The sequence below is a fragment of the Aptenodytes forsteri genome, unplaced genomic scaffold (genome assembly GCF_000699145.1).
Source record: "Aptenodytes forsteri isolate BGI_AS27 unplaced genomic scaffold, ASM69914v1 Scaffold49, whole genome shotgun sequence".
In the NCBI taxonomy this organism is placed as follows: Eukaryota; Metazoa; Chordata; class Aves; order Sphenisciformes; family Spheniscidae; genus Aptenodytes; species Aptenodytes forsteri.
The window spans coordinates 4,318,903-4,342,428 of NW_008795125.1; the positions used below are offsets into that span (position 1 = coordinate 4,318,903).

The 23,526-nt window shown below is 37.9% G+C and overlaps 1 protein-coding gene across 2 annotated transcripts in view; it reads right to left on the reverse strand.

Annotated features, from left to right (window-relative positions):
• MRPL13 (mitochondrial ribosomal protein L13) overlaps window positions 1–23,526 on the reverse strand; it is a 42,072-nt gene that overhangs the window by 4,406 nt on the left and 14,140 nt on the right. The window contains exons 4-5 of one of the 2 annotated variants that reach the window (XM_019471520.1): window positions 20,242–20,328; window positions 19,781–19,902 (exon numbers count right to left, since the gene is read on the reverse strand). In XM_019471520.1, the coding sequence (XP_019327065.1) occupies window positions 19,781–19,902; window positions 20,242–20,328 (209 nt within the window). Of the gene's footprint in view, window positions 1–19,776; window positions 19,903–20,241; window positions 20,329–23,526 lie in introns of those variants that run through there. The other variant, XM_019471521.1, reaches the window with a different exon arrangement.

Genomic DNA, 23,526 nt, shown 5'->3' on the forward strand with positions numbered 1-23,526 from the left:
TTTTTTTTCTTCCTTCGAAAATTTTTAGGTGTGGGGAAAAAAAAAAAAAAAAAAAAAAAAGAGCACTTTTAAGAATTGTACAGGAACTACAGTGGCTTTGCTTTAAGGATGCAATAACAGCCATATCTATTTTTATTTTCTTATTCTGGTGCTTGAAGTTTTTGTGCTGATGAATACTTTCTGGATTACATTAAAAAGACAGAACAAATCAAAGAAGTTCACTAAGACCTCTAAGAATTTACAGACATCAGGACTAGTTGGTCAAGGTGTTTCTCACGAGCCACTCCTACTTTCCTAAGCAAAACAAAAAGCATCTTTAACTGAATGCAGTCTCGCAATGACTTTAAACACTAGTATTAATTTGTCTCCACTTTTAAAAAATGAATAATCCGTGCATAAGATGGCAAGTTTTAAGTTAACAGCACAGTCCACCACAACACTACCAGAAAAATTAAAACTGATTATTTAAAGAAAAATTTTGAATTTACTTTGAATCTTAAAGGTTCTGCTTGGATGACAAATGTGGAAAACATTCAGACAACAGACTGCTATTTGTAATCCTCTGCAATTTCCTATTCAAGCACATGTCACTCACTCTGCCTGCCACACAGCCACTCGCCGCAGAAACCGCATTCTCCCTGAACCTACAAGGCACAGGATCAGACTAGATCATGGTTTTTAGAAGAATGCCAAGTTTGAGGGCAGGCTGCAAGCCTACATCCCTACATCCCTAACAGATTCTGTGTGCACAGCATGAACGGGCTGCTCTTCACAGCACACTGCACCCACACGCAAACACACCACACCACCTGCAACAATACAACCTGTTATAAATAAAGCAGCCCTTTATTCTTGACTCTTCTGATTGTTTCTCTCATATATGAATCAAAACAGGTAATGCGAACTGTGTCTCACTAGAACTGAACAAGAGATGCAGTAACAAAGGTTTTGTAAACATGTAATGGGATAGTAAGTCAGTGGATTTGCTGTGAAGTTGAATGAAAACAAAGTCTGGAATACAGGAAAAGCTGCAATCCACAACAGTAAACCAAGTTAAATTTACAATGGTGGTAAATTTTATCATTAATTTTGTTCACCAATGCAAATTAAAAGCAGAGAGCAATGGATGCTTTGGGGACAGAGAGTTCAGATGACTGCAGAGATGCCATACAGAAATCTAATACTTAATTAGTCATTAAAATCGTATGTTGCAGATCTAGCATTTTGCAACCAATAGCACTGCAAAGTGAAGTAATTCATGCAATTCTTGTACAAGCCCGTAGGATCTTCTGTGAAAGCAACTCTGGAATTCAGTCTGTGCTATTTCAAATGTATCGTATAAAATTTGATGATTATGAGCTTTAAAGAACAACTATAAAGACGAGCTAGTGTTCATGCTGTAATGAATCACAGAGCTTCTTTGTTTTCCATTTAAATGACATATTCTGTATTAACATTTGGACTCGTATCTTTTGTGCATGAAAGAACCGCTGTAAGCACCATATCCATTGTTTAAACACTTGCTTAATGTTGGACTTGAACATATTCAACATTTGATGGAAAGCATGCACTGGAAAGTCAAGTCACATTTCCCAGAATCCTGGATTTCAGTCCTCAGGAATATTCCACATTTTGTTACTCAGATCTCACCCCTGCATACCACAATATATATTTCATTACATCACACTGTTTGTGGTGTATTAAGAGAGTGGGATTTTGAAAAATTCTCAGCAGTGATTTAGCAGAAGTTTTATCACTGCATCCATCCTCAACAGGTGGACCAGTGCTGAAGGATTTTAGAGATGCAGCATGGTACAGGCATCACTGTCTTGCAGCTTATAGTTATTACTCCTTTTTTATAGGCCAATTCAGCCACTTGCACATTGCTCAAAGGATTTTGCATTTTTCTTTGAATGGCACATTTAAACTTCAATCTAGGGTTACACTGGAGTGCTTCAGAGCTAGGGATCTCACAGTACTTTGTTCTTGGGTTAAAGTCCAATTTTTAATTTTTTTTTTTTGCTAGCAATCTGTATTTCAACCTTAATGCTTGTTGTCTTAGAAGTTAACTGCACAAAACATTGGACTCTTAGTTTGCAGTCTTACGAAGTTAATGAAGCTTAAAGGCAGAATTTTCTACACTGAAACACTTGTGTGAACAAATATAAAAGTTTTTAAAGCCTTTTCTACTGCCACAGTAGGCTTTTATGCCTACTAGTACTTGGCTTTTGGAGGCCACAATCTCTGCTTCTAAAGAGTCCTTGGCACTAGGAAAGCTAAGCCTTGAAAAACACTGCCTTTGGCAGAAGTGTTACAAATATTTTGTCAGACGAAGAATATGAACCCACAAAAACCTTGTCTACTCAGAGAGAATTATGAACTACTTGTGAACACCAGTGGATAACTGCTCTTTGATAAATGACAAATCCATGCAAAAGTGTTCTTCTTTGACGGCAGCGCTTTTGCCCTTCCTCAGCAAAGCACTGAGACTATGCATTTGGAACAAAGGAAATGATATCTCCTAGAAGACACGGTTCAGAAATTCACCCAAAGGCAAGCCTTCACATAGCTTCTTCTCTCACTTTTTTTTATTTTTTAAGGTAACATTCTTGAGAAAAAAAATTTGTTGTATATTGACAGCAGGCTTCCAAGACAAGGGGGACACAGGAGGCAGAATGTGGGAACTAGCATCTCTGAAATCAATGCTGAAAGGCAAAGTATTACAGGTTCACTGAAAATATGCAACACTAGCCTGTGCAGCACATTCTGCCACCAAAACACGTAAAAAAGTATTTGTCCCACTAACATTTATACTGCACATAAAAAGCATTAAGACACAGTCCAGTGAATTCTAGGCAAAATACTCAGCAAATTAAATTAACATCCAGTTACGCCGTGGCTCTCAGTGCTTCTCTCTCTTAACAAATACTTTACCATTGAGTAAAAGAAACTGAAGAGCTGCTCCTAAGCTCTGATTACAGATTTTAAATAAATCTCTAAAGTTATCCCAACTTTTTTCCATACTCACAGCTGTCAGAAGAGGAATACAGCTGATGTAAAATTCTGACAATCCACAGTCATTGAACCTTACAAAACAGGTAAACCTGCGCACAGGTACAAGTTCATAGGATCAGTTTTTGCAATGGAAAACAAAAGGTTCTTGGTAGTCCCCATTGTTAACTGGTAACGCTTTCTTCTTCCCAAAACTCTGCAGAATTAAGGTATTCCACTTAAACGTTGTCTTTTGATATGGATGCCTGCCCTACACTCTTGAATGCTGAAGAAATCAAATGGACCAAGAGAGTTTTCCCATTTACAGGGAAACTGTAACTTTTTTGCTCTGTACCACACTTCAAGAAATAAGACTGAGGTCAAACTAAACCCTAGAACATGGGCTAAGATTTTCTCTAGAGGCACAGTAGGTCTGGTTCAGTCTATTTTATAATGTAATTTCTCTCACACATATACCTGAGCATACCTCTTTGTAAACCAATACTCTACAAAGCTTTTCTACTCAGATATGTCAAATTTCTAAATAGCCTTGAATTTGCCTTCATTTTGAAAAGAATTGCTATTCTTATCTCTTGATCGGTGACAGCTGTTAATGGTAATAATTTCAGCAAGTGTTAATCCAGTCTACAGTACAGAGAAACAGTACAATATCAGGAGTGAATGTGCATGCATTTAAAAAAAAATTTCTGAAACTAAGTCCCGTTATGTAACAAAATAAGCCAAATGCCTCCTTAAAACATCAAAATCACAGCTATATGCACCTACAGTTCGTGTCTTTTTACACTCCACCATAACTCCCACATCAGAGAAGCTCCATCACTGACAGCAGTAATACTGCTGTTGCATATGCTACATTATAAATCATACAGTTAAAAATACTGCGGTCCTGTGACATTGCAAGTTTACGATTCTGTAGAAAGCAGAATAAAACTTTGCATAGTATCTACTCAGGAAACAAGTTATTCAGATTGTAAGAGAAAACAACTGAAGGCAGATTAACAAGACTGAACTGTTAGTGTTAATTTCAAAGTGGAAAGTGAGATAATAAAGGCAATCTTCACTGAAAAATTCTTTAATATATCATTGTCTCAAAAAGATGTCAAGATTAGAAAACAAAAGTTCTCAACTTCCTGATCTGCCTGCTTATAATTTATTCAAGATATCTACAGATTCTGAATAAAAATACTAAGAGGAAAATGGTGGGAAGCCAATTCTGCCTCGCTTGCTACTACCAACTATTTTCAGCATGCTAGTTAGCAAAATGCAGAACAATCTTCAAGAAAGGGATCTGTGACCTACCTGTGGCCCGTGAAGACCACACATGCAGGCTGCAGAACTACATGCTCAGCAGAGCAGAGAGAGGAGTAGGACAACAGGTTTATAAAATTAAGAGGACTTTGTTTCATAGTATAAAGGACCTGAACATCCTATAAGGCGTTGTAAATCCAGATATTCTTTTCCTATCTAGTATCTGAATGTAATGAAAGTCAAGGGCTGTTGTGCATTGTGCATAAAGTCGACTCATGAACTAACTGTTAAAAAGGTTGGATCTAAAACACTCAATAGAAAGTCAAAATGTTGGTGGAATTAAGGATCAAATGGAAGTTATTTAAACTCTCAGAAATAATGTTCTATACTTAAGGGATTCTGAAGACACCCTATACATTAAGGTTATTTTTAGTGATTAAAAAAAATCAGAGGAATTTGTGAAATCTCACTGAAACACAGAGCTGACTTATTCTTTCTAGAAATTAGAACCATTCAGATGTATTAACAAACTCAAAAGATTAGTTGGAGAGGCTAATTCAGATGTGCAAATGCTTCAGATACCATTCACCTACCAATGTTTTGGGGGTCCTGATGGACACAAAGCCAGCAATGGTGAATGAACATGGGCCAGCAATGTGCCCCTGCTGCAAAGGTGGCAAATGGTACCCAGGGTTGCATTAGGCAAAGTATTGCCAGCAGGTTGAGGGAGGTGACCCTTCCCCTCTACTCAGCGCTGGTGAGGCCATACCTGGAATACTGTGTCCAGTTCTGGGCTCCCGAGTACAAGAGAGACATGGACATACTGGAGAGTCCAACGAAGGGCCACAAAGATGATTATGGGACTGGAGCACCTCACATATGAGGACAGGTTGAGAGCGCTGGGACTGTTCAGACTGGAGAAGGCTCAGGGGGAATCTCAAAGCATATGAATACCTGAAGGGAGGGTGCAAAGAGGACAGGGCCAGGCTCTTTTCAGTGGAGCCCAGCGACAGGACCAGAGGCAATGGGCACAAACTGAAACACAGGACGTACCATCTGAACATCAGGAAACACTTTTTTACTGTGAGGGTGACTGAGCACTGGAACAGGTTGCCCAGAAAGGTTGTGGAGTCTCCATCCTTGGAGATACTCAAAAGCTGTCTGGACACGGTCCTGGGCAACTGGCTCTAAGTGGCCCTGCTTGAGCCGAGGGGTTGGACCAGATGACCTCCAGAGGTCCTTTCCAACCAATTGGTCTGCTGTAATACAATGATGCAGTTAGAACTGCTTTTCAGACAAAACTGTAACTCTGAAATCTGCATAGACAGAAGACATCTGTCTATGTCAATCTGAAGACAGAATTCACAAGGGCAAGCTTTGGCCTAAGGAGGTAAGTCTCTTCAAGTCACCTCTAAAGTCAGTGAAGAAAGCCAGGGCTTCCCCAGAGTACTTTAAGTAAAGATCCATTTTATTTTTTCCAAATGGAGCTTAAACTACCTGTGCTAAATTAATACTGAAGTTTAGTGTTCATACATGTTAGAAGAAGAATAACTTAAGCAGCTTCCCTAACAACCCCCACCAACTCTAACGTACACCACTTTGTGCAGCTGCATAAAACAAGGTTATCTTTAATCTAGGTCAGTCCCCCAATTCTCTTTATTCTGTTGCTGCACAAGCAGAATGGAAAGGCAGGAAAAGTGATGGATGATACTTAAAAAACAGCCTTTTTGCCAGAAAAAATGCTCATGAAGCTATGACCTCAGCCTCTGAATATCTCAGATGGCAAACAGAAACTAACAGTACAAAAAGACCTACTTGTATAGTTGCAACTATGATAGGACCCCCCCTCCCCCCCCCAAATATTCATCATTCTTTTTCAGTATGATGTGAAATGTGCTCTTCCTAGGGTATTTTTCCTGTCAAAGTGGACAGAACAGAGACCCTTTCCAAAAGTTAAATGTGTTCAATTTTCAACTCCTGGAGTGAGTATTTATTTCCATCAAGTCTGAACAGAGCTGTTGCACAGTTCCATCTTTATTAAATTCTTGTCAGCACATTCCAGCAAAGATGTTTCCCTTTGCCTAGCAATGTTTTGTGGAGATAAAACAGTCTCAGAAAGAATAAAAGAAAATAAGGGGGGGTGTTACTCTGTGAAGACCAAATCCAAGTAATCACCAGTCTGTGTTATACTGCAACTATCTTGATTTCAAAAATATATAGGCCAACTTTACCACCTTATTTCTAGGCAAGTGAGAGAACACCTTGTAATACAGTCCTTACAGCAGACAGATGAAAAATAGCATTACTTACCTCAAAGAAATAATAGTTAAGGCTCTAGAGTAATACATGACACTATCTATTTTATATGTAAAGAAGTTACTTTACAATCCTTTACAGCATTTTGATTTTCAGACAATCCTTTAAAAAATATTTTCTCTTAATTTTTAATAACTCAGAATACTTCTTCAAGACTACATATTTCAGCCCAAACTATTCTGTTTCTTAGGACTTCTAAATGCACTGAGATTAGCTGTAACAATATAATTCATAATAGACGTTGCTCTTCTTTCTTCTTCCAAAAGAAGTTACACACCTGCCTAGTTTTTTCAACCACATGCTGCTGATAAAATAGCATTTGATAACATGACCTTATCTTCTTTCAAGCTCAAAAAACCTGGATAGTCATCTCTCTGTAAACAATCTCTACTCAGAATAATTTTGTTGTTCGGTTGCATTGTCCGAGACATTTCAAAAGAAGTTATACAAAGTCAAATTTCATGGAGTTTCTGCAGTTGTTTGTGTGCTTGCAAGCGTGTCTTCATGACTGCTAACTAATGGTTTCAAAGCTGCCTCTGCTAAGGAATAAAATTGTCAATGCCGCAGAAGAAGTGACCTGTCAATACCTGCTCTTGACTCAGCAATGCGCACCTGGTTTGGAAGCTTTGAAAAATCTCAAATTGCATTTTTCTCTTCACCTGCGGGCAATTATCTCACCATTGGAGAACGTGACCCAGAGTCCCCTGTACTTTCTGCAATCTCACCAGCAATAACAATGCGTGTTCAGAAAGGATTTAACCTTGCATCAGCACTGTAAAAGGTCAGTGCCTTGAGGCTAACTAATGCTGCACACTAATAAACTGACAGAGAGATGAAAGCAGTGATACAAAAGCAAAAGTTGAAAAGGACAGGCTTAGAATTCTGTCAAGATTTCACTGCTTCCACGAATGAGAAAAAACACTCCAGATGCATTAAAAACCCCGTAAAAATTAATAACCATCCTGTATGAAAGGCACATACATATCTTCCATTCACAGTCTGTGCAACGCTCCCTATTACTTGAAAAAAGAGATGAAAGCAGTGATACAAGAGCAAAAGTTGAAAAGGACAGGCTTAGAATTCTGTCAAGATTTCACTGCTTCCACGAATGAGAAAAAACACTCCAGATGCATTAAAAACCCCGTAAAAATTAATAACCATCCTGTATGAAAGGCACATACATATCTTCCATTCACAGTCTGTGCAACGCTCCCTATTACTTGAAAAATTTCATGTCTGATAGGATTCCCATTTGCATGGGTTATCCATCAAAAGAAAAAAAAGTATCAGTCTTAACTCACAGTTATCAAAATGTTTTAAGAGTAACTCATGCCAGAGGATTTTAGGTCTGTGGCTGCTATGATAGATTTTTTTCCACCGGCTTTTTCCACCGCCCCCGTTTCCTGCAGAATGGTGGAGAGTTCTCCAAACAGCTGAACGAGTCTTCAGGATGACTATGTAGTTTTACAGCAGCTCTGTGTGATTTTCCTAAACAGATTTCAAGAATTCTAAGTAACAACAGGGATAAAACCTCTCCAAACTTGGCTGAAAAACTAAAACAAAGAAATGTAGTTTAATTGATGTTAAAGTACTTCTAAACTACCCCCAAATGCGTTAAGTAGTTAATCAGTGATACTTACTGGCTCATAAATGTGTCTTTTAGGAGAGTTTATAAACAACATGGTTTCTAACAGAAGATGACAGATATGGGAAGACCAATTAGTGAAAAGATTTTGTGTATTGATCACACCACTTAGTATCTAGCCCTCAGCCACTCTTTGATCACTTACTCTGAGGTAGCAGGCACACTAGATCTGTATTACTCTAATGCTCTTCTTCATATTTATGGAAATAACAATCACAGGAATGTGGGATTATTGCTAACTGATGACAGTCGGCTGCTTACACAGGATAATTCTATGGCTCATCTTTCGTGTCTGCTTATTAACAACAATAGGTGGTTTTTTAGCCTTTTCTTATAACAAAAGGTTCCAAATAAGTTGTTTTTGTATGAAACTGTTGCACAATACACATAGCATGAAATTTGTGGTCTATCTGGCATACTTTTTAAGGTTAATTTATAAATACAACTATAAAATTTTTAGTATCTTAAGATTAATTTTTATAGACAAACTTAAAAGACAGACTTCAACACAGAGCCAAAATTTACTGTAAACTCTGAAATGACGAATGTATATATTTTTCAGATATACATCACAAGTTGTGCCAAAGTCAACAGCTATTAGGTAAGTGCACTGTAGCTAAAGGGGACTTCTGAACACGTTTCATCTGTTTGACTGATCACACTAGTAAATCAAAAACCAAGGATTACACATGGCTATTATTCTCTGTAAAACCAAATTATGTGGTTACGCTCAAATATCAACACAGTTTGGAGCTGGGGGGGGGAGCTGAATCGTTTTTCTACTCAAGATGTACCTACTACCCCAGGGTAGCTCTGTGCCTCTGGTAAAATAATCAGTGAAACAGCTAATGATATTTAAACTATCATTAAATTTGCAATAACCACCTTGGCCTATTCTAAACCATGAACTTCTTGCTCTGCTTGCGGGCAAGAGAACCTTTTCCATATTGGTGTAGTTCTCATGCAGGCTATCATCTCGGCTAAAAAGCATTTCTACAAGTATAACTTATTTCACTTGGAGAATAAACCACAGTAACAGAAGCTGCATTTAGTAACAAAACAGAGTAAGAAAAGGTGGCTTTACTGATACTGTTATGCCAGTACAGCTATAGTGACTAACTCTTTCCTGTGCACACAAAGCTTAAGATAAATCTTTTGCAGTCCTCGACTGCAGCTTGGGTTTTTTTCTACATAAAACTAGCACTTGTTTTAATTTTTAAAAAATGTCCATAAATCAAGTTATCTAAACCAATGCTAATATGCATTCTTTTGCAGTTCGACTGCAGCTTGGGTTTTTTTCTACATAAAACTAGCACTTGTTTTAATTTTTAAAAAAAAATGCAAAACTGAACTAAACTGTTTAAAAATTATTATTAATCTCAGATTTGGACCTGGATTAGGTACTCTTAGTGAAGTTAAGAATGGCTTATTACAATTTAAAATAAACTGGTTACAACCCCAGATTCCCTAAAAAAAAATTAAGCAAAACTGAACTAAACTGTTTAAAAATTACTCTTAATCTCAGATTTGGACCTGGATTGTATGAATTCTGTCTGGAAAATTATTTAAGTTAAATCAATGCAATGTACATGTAAACTTAATCTCAGTAGGATGATGCTTTTTGAAAATGAAAGGGTTTTCTTTAAGTGATATATTCTGCTAAAAACTGTAGGACTGTAGAAAGAACAGCACTGTACACTTGGCTTTGTCCAAAAAATTATGTTATTCTTCAAATAAACAGAGAAGTGGGTAAAGGAATGGTGAAAAGTTTTCCAGACTTACTGTCAGCACCAAAAGTGAAGAAAGCAAATCTAGACATTCATAAAAGAGAAATCAAAAAATAATCTAATTCTAATTTCATCTGGGCAAGCAGTTCAACAGTATCATATACAACCACTCTCATATTGCTTGTCAAATTCCCACTAATTTAGTTTCTATTCTCACATATGAGATCAACAGATTTTAGGGGACGGGGAAAGTAGCTTTGAAACTTTCTTTTTGACAGCCTCTTCAGACAGCTGAAGTAGTAGTGCCCAGTTACCCATTTATTAAATCTCTTACCTTCAACTCTAGTTTTAGATACAATGTAAGCTGCCCCCAGGGAAAGGGTATGAGAATCGGTAGCACTGGTGTGTTTCATGCATGCTAGAGAAAAGCCAGTAATTCATTTTAACAGGCTAAACAACCTAAACATTAATTTGTTGGATTTTTAAGATGATTAAGCTACTGACCCTTCTCGATTAGTGTCCAGTTGCTGCCTGTGGTTAAAACCTAATGTAGAGGAGAGCAGTTTTCTTCTTGAGTAGCTGTGTGGTTTTTTTGTCCATGGGAATTTAGATCCAGCTCTGGTAGCCTGAAATGTGAGACTTGGTTACCTTCAAGTCTCCTGTTAAGCGAAATGCTACACAAAACCCTGAGATATTTTTATGCCCTTACTATAAAAAAAAGAAGCTACCAGTGATAGTTCCCAGATTTTAAAGGGGGTTAATGATCTCCAGTTAGTTACTGGAATTCCTACTGAGAACCAAAAAAGCCACAGAAAATGAACTTCCAGAGGGATTCCTCAAAGAGTACATTGGAACAGAACTGGGCTGTATTGGCAGGATAGCTTTTTCCTGGTTTGTACAGTTTGTTTTTAGGAAAAAGTAAGACCAGCTCCAGTCTTTCACCGAAGTTTGTGTTGGCCACCTCTTCTCTCAACAGTGATACATGCCAGCCCTGCTTTGCGAGAGAAGATGAGCACTCAAGTTGGAGGGGCAGTACTTATTCCTACTACAGAAACACCCCATAGCCCAAGAGAAGAACCAAACACTACCACGTGAGGCACGCTACAAACAATCCAAAACCCAAAAAGCTGCAGACACACTCTGCAACTAAGCAGGAACTAAGAAAAAGGCTGGAGGAATATGTTTATTTCAGTGCAGAATTTTTAAAGGCTCATGAATAAACTCAAGATGGTCCTTATAAAAATAGCTCAAGACCTCACCATCTTTGGAGAGGACCTTTATGGTTTTCTTTCTGAGGTTCTCTACATAGCTGGAGTAACCACTCCCACAATTTTTCATTTATTATACCTAATATTTCATTGTAGAAGAAAAAGCATTTTATAAACTTGGTATTAACTGCAAGTTATAACCTTTGTAACACAGCACATCACTGGAAATACTCCAAATATCATTTTTGTATCTAATATAATACGAAGCGTTTTTTGGTGTTGGCTCCTTATAAAGTTATCTGAAGAAATTAACAGACAAAAAACTTCATAAAAAAACCTGCCAGCATCTTGCATTTATAAAAGTACTGTTTATAACATCATTTCACCCACATATCCAGGATATCTCTTGCTGCTTCTTCAGCTCTGTTACTACTACATCCCAGAAATAATTTGGGTAACTAAAAATAGGAACTTACACTAAAAATTGTAGAATTGTGCAAGACAACTACTGTTGCAGTTATCTTGTAAGACAACAAACAGAAAGGGCAACTGTGGCTGAGAGGATCCTTTAATCCGAAAGCCTTTCTGTTTACCAATGCCTACAAGTTTGTCTGCTAGGAACATCAGCAGTAGGCTTCAGGTTGCCCGAGGTTGGCAAGGCTGGCTTTAAGGAACACAAAGCTAGGGAGGAACTGGAAGGGGAAGTTATGATTAGCACAGGATGTATAAAAGGATTATCAGAGCCATCTGCGGTTCATAGGTGTCCAACATGCTTGTGTTTCATCACCTACAAACTTTTCTTTCCAAGAACATTGTGATTCTCTGCTTTCAAAGCCATGGAGTGTTGCTGATGAACTACCAAGAATCTGTGTGCCATGCCATGGGGGTGACACGCAGCGTCAATTCCGGAACCCTGACCAGACCATGCTGCTCAGCTGAAACAAAATTACCGCTTCAGACCAGGTTCTGCACCCCCCTGCCTCAAAGCAGGATGTACAGATGGGGGCCAGAAATCAGGCAAGTTACTCAGAAAAATAAACATTAAAAAGGTGTTTGGTTTTCTTAAGCCAAATTTCAGAGTTTACAATACATCAAGTTTTAAAAATGTCAAAAGTGTTTAAGGACTTTTATCCCAGAAAGACAAGTGAGAGGCTGTCTGGCCCGAGGAGAGTTCGTATTAAGGCTGGCAGTGGAACAGGCGCTGAGCATGCACACCAGCACCAACCCGAGCGCACGCCTGGAAATCAGACGGCTCTGCTTTCTTAAGGGAAACTCTCAGGAATGCACCCATCTAACTGGAACAACACAGAGCTGCTGTTCTATATATTTGGTAACATTCTTATTTAAATACTTCTTCAAAAACAATTTCTTGCCTTTAAAACTGTCTAAAAACATATATATACTCAGACAGTTAAACAACTTTAAAATGGTATATAACAGGAAAATTTACACATGACTGATGTATCCTTGCTTTTATGGAACAGAATTGTTTGCTTAGTCATACATGACTGACAAATTCTGTGATGATTTCTGTTTAAAACTCATTTAAAAGACATACAATCTGAAACTTCAAACACACTTGAAATAATGGTTTCATTCATGGTAAGAAGCTACAAAATCAAACTCTGTCAAAGGAACTAGTTTTTGATCCTTCTCCCCTCTAAACGTGTCTGGAAAAGACATAATTTAACTTTCCTGTATCTACACAGTTTTCTACCAGACTTACTTCAGACCTCTCCATCGAGGATCTAAGAGAGAAGCTCTGCACAATTTGGGAAGTCAGTTAGTTCTGGTTAGGGATAAAACGCTCAAAGAAAATCTCTCTCACTGGAAATATTCTGACATTTAATTCTCTCTTTTCATGGAGCAGGATCCCACTTGATGTTCTATCATGAACTCTGCTGTGGTGGAAGGAGGGGTGACAGGAAGGCTCTCTACTCTGAAAAACTATTTGCTAGGTTTCCACACTGGACCTGTGCTTTTCTTATAAACCGTTTCTCTGTTTTAGTGTTCCACTTGGATGTCATATATTTGTCTATGGTGTGCCAGTCTCCAACTACCAGCAAAATAGCCTTTGAAAAAACATCTAGAGCAAGACATTTTGATACAAAATATAGGTAGAAAGTCCAGTGAGATCATTAGCAGCATTGAGCATGTTCTCTTCACATTCCGAATGAAAATTATTTACATTATTACTTCAGATTAAAGAGAAAAAGGCTCTTTTCCTCCTAATACTAGTAACTTCTCATATAAATTCAGTAATTTATATTCATTCCTTATTATCTGTCTTACAGCTATTTTATAGACAGTAAGGTACATTTCTTGGGTGTAAGTTTTAATGTAAAACCTTAAAGATTAATTTTCTTGTCGTAATTGGAACTTCATGGAAGATAAATAATAACTAAAAACAAAAGTCACGCAAGGCAGGAAGACTTATTAAAACCATCTGAAGAAAAAAAAATAATTGAGTTTATAGTTTTTCTGCATCCTTCATTTTCTGGTTTATTGTAGGGACTACTCTTACTGCTTGGAAGCTATCTATGGGTTCTGCAGAAGCTCACAGACCAAAGTACACGACAGTAAACATACAGGCCTTTTATATCCCAAATGCAGAATGGAGGACACCGGACACAGAGAACAAGAAAAGGCTACTCATTTTAGCACCGTATGCTCTCACCCAGACTTCTAAGACCCTAGTACAGAGTAACAAACAATAGCCCAAGAAAAAGCTGAACAGGACTAACACTACTAGCAACCTACGCATTGGGGTTTTTAGACAGAGTTTATTAAAATATTACTCTACTTTACTATCTATGTTTGTTTACTTTCATCATATATAAAGAACCATAGAATAATTTGCATTGGAAGGGTCTCAAAGTGGGACTAACTTCAGCATTACATCAGGCTGCTCAGGAACTTGTGCAGTCAAGTTCTGAGCATCTCCAAGGCTGGAGATTCCACAACCTCTCTGGGTAGCCTGTCAGCTGGAAAAGAATAAAATGACGAGGAACCCAAACAGAAAGTCAGTTTTGCATTCTGAGATACACATGTGTTCCTGCAATAGTTGGATTTCCAAAGAAACAACTCATGTTCCCTTTACATTTCCTCTTCTGAAACAATTTTGATGTCAGGTAGTTGTTTTTTGGGTACATCTCAAATTATAAAGAATATCAGATTTATACAACGATATTCTAACTAACTTCTCTTTGGTTTGTTGAACAAAGCTGTCAGTATTTTGTCCCTTTTTTGACTCATTTTTGAAAGAATGTTTTTGCTATGCCTCTAAAAAGCTGACATCATTAAAGAGTATGTAAATACTTAAACCTTTGTTGCTTTTACAGTCTTTCAAAGGAATAATGCAAACACTACTTCTTCCACGGGCTCATACACACTGAAAAAGTTCAGAACACAGAGTTCTGAACAGCTGGATATTCATACAGCCTTTCTTTTAGTGCCTTTGGTGCAAAGCTGTCTATTCTCAGACATTCCAGCTGGCACTTTAATCAGAACAGTGACCACTACAATTCACTTTAAGTCCCCTTTTACAGACTTCTGTGTTTTACTTATCACATCAGAAAGTTATTTTACCAAATTTGCTCAATTCTGTATCTTTTATTTCACAACTAAGCCCTTCCCCCCAGAGCACTATGAGTGCTAGAGAATCACAATAATACATTTATTCCCTCAGTCAGGAAGAAAAACATTATTATTTTTCCCATTACTTCAAATCGGAAACTCTTCCCAACATTAAAACTGCCGGAGAAGTGAGCTGAAGGTTAAATTAAAACTTATCTGTCTGACACAAATATCTGACATCCACAATGGTCTGATTGCAGGCCAGGACAAGAAGCTGAAATTACAACAGCGACTACAGCGATGAGCCCTGCGGCTAGTGGAGAAATGGTAGATAACCACCTTCATTCTTGATCCCTCTGCTAGGACTTACCAGTTCCTGAGCGCAGAAAAGAAGGTAGGACTAAAGTCTAACACAGCAAAGGTATGGTAGCAGTGTTAGGTATGTCCTTCTGCCTTTAAAAGTGGCTCTAGCTGGAGTAGCTGACTGAAGGGAGACTTCTGGCCCAGCCTCTCCACTCAGAGCGTTGAAGTTCTCCCAAACCCCCCTTTGTTTTTCCCTATCCCACCCAGAACTCACTAACTCCACTCCTCTCTAGCATTCTCTCACACTCATTTCAGACCCTCTATTCCATTCCTCTCAGGTCCACCTATTCCCCTGGTTCTTCTCACCAGAATACCCACTTGAGTTACCCATCCCTCCCATAGGAGAAGCACTGCTGCAGCTGCAGGACTTCTAAGGCAGCAGCACTCCCCAAGCTCTGTAACTGGTATGGAGTAAAAAGACTGTATACAGATAGCACTTACCAAAAAATCGATCAGGATGAGACTGCAGAGGAGAGAAATATAAAAAAGGGAATGCATATTTTCTCTGTGCTTTGAATTCCTCTGGAGGGAATGGTTCCAAGAAATGACGGGAGGGGAATTCTAGCTTCAGAATAGAGTTCTTACCTGCAGATTTTCCCCAAGGATCAACACGCTCAAGTAGTCTTCTCAATGCTAACATGAAGCTATTAGGAAACTTAGTTTGACAGCAATGACTAAATTAGATGGCATCAAGTTTACTTGTCCTCTGCCACACACACCTACGTGTCAACACAATTAAGGTGGCCCAGTGCTGAGGAGATAAACTCAAGCAAGACTATGGCAGTGCGTGGGGACAAGGAAAAGCATTTCAAAAGCTCTGGCAGCGTAACACCGTTTCCTTTGACAAAAGGGACACTCCTGATTAGTTAGTTAAACCTAAGCGCCAGCTTAAATTGTCACTTAAATTAAACTGGCACTTAAATTAAGTGCCAGAGCTAAATTATCACATGAGAATCTTTATTAGTACTAAAGACAGTTATATGAGAGTATAATATACCATGTGGCATGAGAGGCTTATCAGCTCTACTCTAATGTAGAATTCTGGTCATTGGTGCAGAGTCCAAATTTCTTCAGGGCTAATCCAATGAAATCTCATAGGAAGCAGGAGATCTCAGCATTTTCAACTCCACCCAGTAGTGAGGATAAAAACAAACATAGCAATTTGTATAACTGATATAGGTTAGAAAAAGTCAAAATCAATCTACCTGCTTCCACCCTGAAGAGGGCTTAAAGCATTACTGGACTTTGTTCCCTTTCAACAGAGACTGTACTACTGAGGTGCCTCCGATTACACAGAGCTGACACACATTTTATTTTAGTATCATTTAGGATCAGGAGCCTAAGTACAACTGATTTTTTAATAAGCTTTTTTGAAGTATTACCTACATTCATGAGAACATAGGAGAAATACGACAAAACCCAAGTAATCTCCAAAATGCTCTTCTTTTTATGCTGTCAATGCCCTTCCCCTATTTTAGAACAAAGACCTAAGTCAACCCACATTAAGCAAGCGCTATCACAAAGGAGTGTCTAGATACTGATATATAAACAAACATGCTTTTTTTTGTGTGCAGAACACACTTCTTTTAGGTGTTCTCCATACAACATTCACCTGATATTTAAATTTTTCCTACCAAAAAACACATTAAGTTCTACCTACTGAAAATGAGCAGAAGAGCACAAGTCGGTACTGATCCTGTGGAAGACTACAGATCATACTCTACGCGCTTCATTCCCACAGCTCTTTCCCTTTGGCACTTAAAAGAAGCCCAGCATTAGGAATTCAATAGATTTCAAATTTTATCATAAGACAGGCTGTTTAGCAACTGCTCATTTATTTACTATACACATATAAGATCTGCCCTTCTAAGTCACATCGAAGTTCCATCATCTCAGTGGTAGATGCACAGAAAAAAAGTTAAAGAAACAAGATAAACATACAGCAATATTTACAACTTCCTGAGCCATAAGTCACATCTGGAGAACCATATTTAATAGCCACTAATGGCCACACACTTTCCTTTTTTGAATCCACTTAAAACTTTTACTCAGAACCTACATGTTAACTGCAAGACAGGGAAAACATCCAAAAAGACAAAAGCAAAATGGCGTGCATCTTTAGTAATCATGTGATACAGTCAACCCTCATGACATCACATGCTTCACCAAGTTCAATCACTAAAAGCAGGGAAAAATATTCCACAAATGAAAGGTCTCATCCCGTCTCTGACATGCAAAATCAGTGCAACTCTGTATGACTACTATGTGTGTGGATGTGCAAGCACAAATACACATTACACATAAATACAGAGTTCTATGCAGGCTTTTTCACTTAAGACTAGATAAATGTCTTGGACTTTCTCTTGTTACTACTAGGATTTGCAAGCAAAAGCCCACTGACGTTAAGAAGTGTCACTAAAAAATTATTTTGATTTCTGTTAAACATATAACAGAACAATGGAATATTACTCAGTTTTCCCTCAAAGGAATACAAATCCTATAAATATATGCAAAATGGATACAGACATTTGTCCTACATATATTCCTGGGATTTCTTAATTGTACTGGTCTGGCTTAAGTAGTGAGAGCTGCTAGCCCATAAAAGGAATTATGGGCACACTCTGCTTTTGAATTGCACGAAGGTCCTAGTCAAGTGTCCATTTACATTATCTTATTACCAGTTTTCTTCTGGAAAAGTTACATCTCTTGTCCACATCTCTCTGCTGCCTTATCTCTGCTGCCTATGAAGGGTAAATGCCCTTATTTGCACATGCCTTATAATGCAGAGAAAATACATGCTGTAATTTAAAATGTTTAATTACTTAAAAAAAAAACCACAAAAAAACCCTTTAATATTAATTTTAGCAAGCTAAAAGCATCAGGCCCCTTTTAAAGGTATACCAACAGTTTTGGCCATGTACTAAAAATTATTTGCTTTCTCTTTTTACTGACAGACTGTTTAAGAATATGCTTCCTATGTGAGTTTCCTCTTCTCTTCATTAATTCAAATTCAATTTTGTTCCTCCAGATTAACTTTACCTTCCTACATAAAACACCTCCTCTCTTTGTATTTAAAGGCTTCCTTTGTTTGAAAGAGGGTTACTGGTTTCGCTACTGTACAATCATTTTTTTCTACTGTACAAGGCTTGCTACTATCTAGTCACTACTAGCTACAAATCTAAATCATGTAGTTGCTGCAGATCATTCTCTAATAGTGTTCTGCAATCAGCTGGACATGAAAATCTATGCTGAACCTATTAAATGCTCCTGTAAAAATAGGAAGTATTCAGTTCTGGCACTTTGAAGTCCTACTGATTTGAACAAGACTTAGTGAAACACAGGAGGTACCATGTGAACATCAGGAAACACTTTTTTTTTTTTTTTTTTTTACTGTGAGGGGGACTGAGCACTGGAACAGGTGACCCAGAGAGGCTGGGGGGGTTCCATCCTTGGAGATATCAACAAATGGTCTGGACACGGTCCTGGGCAACCAGCTCTAGATGGCCCTGCTTGAGCAGGGGGGTTGGACCAGATGACCTCCAGAGGTCCCTTCCAACCTTGACCATTCTGTGATCATTCAGATATCAAGACACCCGAGAGATTGTATCTTAAGCAGACTCATGAGAAATAAGCTGCTTCTACCATTTCAGCAGTTGACCTCTGTCCACATGCAGCTAACATCTGGTTCAGTGGAACTACTCAATAGGATGATGTACCATTTGAGACTCATACCAAGTCTATTTTTTAGGATTAGTGTAGGAATAAGTACACAGGAACACTTTTTTACAGGACAAAGAGAAACATAACCTTTTAAAAACTACTACAGAAATAGAAATACCAGTAATTTAACTGGAGATAGACCATCAAGTTGGTCCTGGTGTTAGCTTATTTACACCTTTCCCCATCTCCCTACTTGTTACATTTCTTCTTAAATTTCATTAGAATAATCAGGAAAGGGGCCATCTTTCAAAATTAATTTCTCTGTTGACTACCGTAATGGAATCTTGAGCTTAAATAGGACTCTCAAAATGAACACAAGAAAAATCATACTGGTAGTAATCAGAGAATGTCTCAAATGTAATGCATTGTTTTCACTAGCAGGTTGACTCAATGCTGCGTGTGGTGGTATAAAGCAAACCACAAATATTCATATGCCACACAACTACTGTGGAACCGATTTTGTGCATGGAAAAGAAACTATTTATCAAAATAAACACATGGTATGTTCCCTGCCAAAGATCCACTCTCCAAGGTCTAATTTAGCAGAATTCTTTCCCCTCCTCTGGAGAAAATCTGAAGGGTTCCCCCCTGCAATGAATCATCCCCTCACAGCCGTGTGGTGTTTCCTTTGGCTACGACTAACAGTTATGTATTATAGAGCACATACAACTCAAACAGGGTAATGAAGTTTTTTACTCATCTTTTACTCAACTCATTTTGATGAAGTAAAGAGTTGAAAACATGATTTTAAGTAAAGCTTTTCTCATTAAAAGAAAGGCCAGAAATACAAAAAACTTAGCAACCACTCCCTTCTAAATGACCATTCTTTGCTTTAATGACCTCCTCTCTCCAAAAAAAAGATGACAAAGAGAAAAAACATTACTTTTTTTTCTTACTGATAAGGTGAGAACCTATATAGTACATATTCAGTCAAAGTGTCCTTCTAAAAAATCTAAGATACTTACGGAGTCCAAACCTTTGGAAAGGCAGCAACTTCTTCTGGTGTATATTCATCTAACCTCTTGGGGACTGCACGTGGCTGAGGAATCTCTTGTAGAAGATTCTTCTGTATATCTTCTGGAATAACCTGAGGCAGATGAGAATAGTCTTAGCTATCTGATTGTTTAAAAACCACCACCACTCCCCTGCCAAATCCAGACCAAAATTTGTCAGCACTACTGCATTCTTCATGCTAAGTGTTTGACCTAAATACAGAAGACAATCTCACGCATGTCTTACATCTCACAATTTTGTGAAATAATAAAGAAAAAAGCATCAACATTTCAACTACATTTAGATATATAAATAAAAAGCAGCCTGATTTTTCTTAATTTACCTTCTTATGACAAGAGTTTTGCTGTTGCTAACACTCCCTCTTCACTGCCAAACCACACAGGAATGAAAATGTAACTGCATGACTACTCACATCTTCTGGGAACAGGTGCAGCCTCTGCATCATAGTTCTTCTCTGAAGGTTTTTTGGAAGCATTCTATAAATAGTCAGTTTAACAATCTGAGGAAAGATAACATGGTAACAAATAATCAGACAGGCTACAAATAACATGAAAAAGGTAGGCCGTGTTTCCCTCCGCCCGTTCCACTAGCCACTGAACCTCTTTTCAGTCAACTTCTTCCATGCTGAAGAACTCTGGCACCACATTCAGAAGGTGCTCTAGACTTACTGTTTTGGAAGAAGAAATACTTACTCCCCATCATATAAACACTTACTCTAACAGCCATGTAGAAAATTTCAGCTTAGAAAGTTAAGAGCTACATATAGCATCGTGGATGACTGCATATCATCATTCAACTTCGAAAAGAATTGAGAAGCTTGTGGTAACTCCGTATCGTATTGCACATTTATATACACAAGTTATTGAGAAAAAAAAATAAAATAGGCTTTAACAAATTTACCAAGTGTTCCCAGAAACTAGTTTAACGCTGTAAGTTGCTGTGTTTGAAATTTCTAGATAATTAATGCATTGTATCTTAAGCAAAGCTGACATCAATACACTGCATTATGAACATACTATATATATTTATAATTTATTCCCTTACTATTAGTTCCAGATGAACAATCTCACTTCTGAGCATCAGGAATGAATAGAATTTGTACATCTATACTAGACGATGCTTATTGAAAAGTTACAAAATTCAACAGGATTTCTCTTGGACTCTAGTATAGATACCTATAATTTAAATACAAAACATGTTGTTATGGACTTCACCCAGAAGGGGAACATTTGTAAATGTAAAACAAGGCATGCAACTATAACAGACAAAAAGGGTTTTATAAAGGACAGCAAAGCATTTAAGGGTAGACCTACATGCAATTTTGTAAGTAGAAGAAAACCCACTCTGCCTGTGCTCCAAGCCACCCAGACATAAACTAGCTCCAAATCAGAAACTACCCAGGCATGCTTAGCGCAATGTTAAGCTGAAGTCAATAAGCCACGCTGAAACGCAGTGCACTAAGCACAAACAAATCTCCCAGGCATCCAGGTATTTTGAAAAGTGTATGGAACAAAGTTGCTTCTTTTTATAAAATTAATTAAAGGAATTAAATTGAAATTTTAGAGACAATCATTAATAGTGAGTTCCCAGCTGGAGCCACATAGTTAAGATAGAATGATTAATTGTTGCAAAATTAATGAGAAGTGCAGGTTCTTAAACTTGCAGGCATTTCTGCTTGGATTCTGAAGTTAATAAACACTCAAGATAGTTTGGCCCCAGTATTATTTTCATTTTGCCATGTAACAGACAGTAAGATCATCTTAGGATCCTCATAAATATATACTATATGCCTTGAGAAACTCTGAAGGCATTTAGAGAAGCCTCAACAGCATGAAGATTTTCAGATGTTATGCAGCCAGTACCACAGATCTGTAGACAAATATAATAGAACAAGACGATAGAAGAAATACATCAGGTCGGGCAGAGTAATCTATAGTGTTGATACCTTCTCTAATAAAAATTAATAAATAACTATTAAAAAACAAAGATGAAAACTAATGCTTTTAGGGATAAAAACTATTCATGCTTGTACAGCAAACTACAGTTTATTTAGTCAGTATACCATGTGCTTAGACAAAGGCAAGATGAAGATAGAAAATGAACCTTCGCTGGTTTACTTCACTGAATACTGAAAATCAAGTGACACACCGTAACAATATAAGAAAATACATGGATATTAACAGCAGCTCATGTGAACAGCCCTTTTACATTAGTAGTTTTCATTTCATATACTTATTTTCCTTTCTACCCAATATTTTTCCTTATAGCCAATGAAAGATCAATACATCAGATCTAAAACAACAGATCCAGAGACTTCACAACATATTGCCGAACTGTGGAGATTTTTTCCTTTATCTAAAAATTACTTTTAACTTCAGATTGTGATAGAACCAGTGTTAATTCCTTACATTAATAAACTGTACATACACATGGTCCAACATATGACCTATGACCTACAGATACACAGAGCTAGTTATCTAATGATTTCACTACAATAAAGAGAGACTTTAAAATACTTTAATGAACATTGTTAAATATTGTACTTCTTCAAATGACCAATGTTTGTGTCCGATTTTTCATCTTCCTCTGCAGCATGTGGCTCAGACATCTGTTGAAACAAACCAGCAAGCTAGACAAACAGCTGGTCTATTCTGGTGGTAAATACTTCTCCCTGGTGAATCTGATCCGATTTTTTTAGCCACATTACAAAGAGACCAGTTCAGTTGTAAAAATGTGCCTATCAAAAAGTCACATTGGAAAAGAATGACTGATTTATATGCTCAAGTTAAACAATGAAGAAATACTTTCAACATTGTGTACAGTCACTGCAGAACTGACAACCTCAGGTGACAACAGACTTAACATGAAAGCAGGACTTGGAGAATAATAATGAAATGAACACGGATAATTATATATTTAATAATAGTTTCTATAGATAAGTATGCTAAGTGCAATAAGCATAATCCAAGGTATGCTTTGGTACGTCTGCCAATCTCCACGTTGTTCAAGAACTCGTTTGGCTTTCCATGCCGCCTCACACATGCAAGAAGTGCATTACCACAAGATCTGCAACAGAAAAATCACCCTCACATGAAGCACAAACCATTTTTTACTGCCAGGCAGACCACAGAACCATAGAATAGTTTGGGTTGGAAGGGACTTTTAAAGGTAATCTAGTCCACCCCCCCTGCAGTAGGCAGGGACATCTTCAACTAGATCAGGTTGCTCAGAGCCCCGTCCAACCTGACCTTGAATGTTTCCAGGGATGGGGCATCTACCACCTCTCTAGGCAACCTGTTCCAGTGCCTCACCATCCTCACAGTAAAAAAATGTCTTCCTTATATTTAGTCTGAATCTACCCCCCTTTAGTTAAAACCATTACCCCTTGTCCTATCGCTACAGGCCCTATTAAAAAGTCTGTCCCCATCTTTCTTATAAGCCCCCTTTATATGTTGAAAGACCACAATAAGGTCTCCCCAGAGCCTTCTCTTCTCCAGGCTGAACAACCCCAACTCTCTCAGCCTTTCCTCACAGGAGAGGTGTTCCATCCCTCTGATTATTTTTGTGGCCCTCTTATGGACCCGCTCCAACAGCTCCATCTTTTCCTGCTCTAACAGGTCCTTGTCTTTCTTGTACTGGGGACCTCAGAGCTAGACACAGTACTCCAGGTGGGGTCTCATGAGAGCGGAGTAGAGGG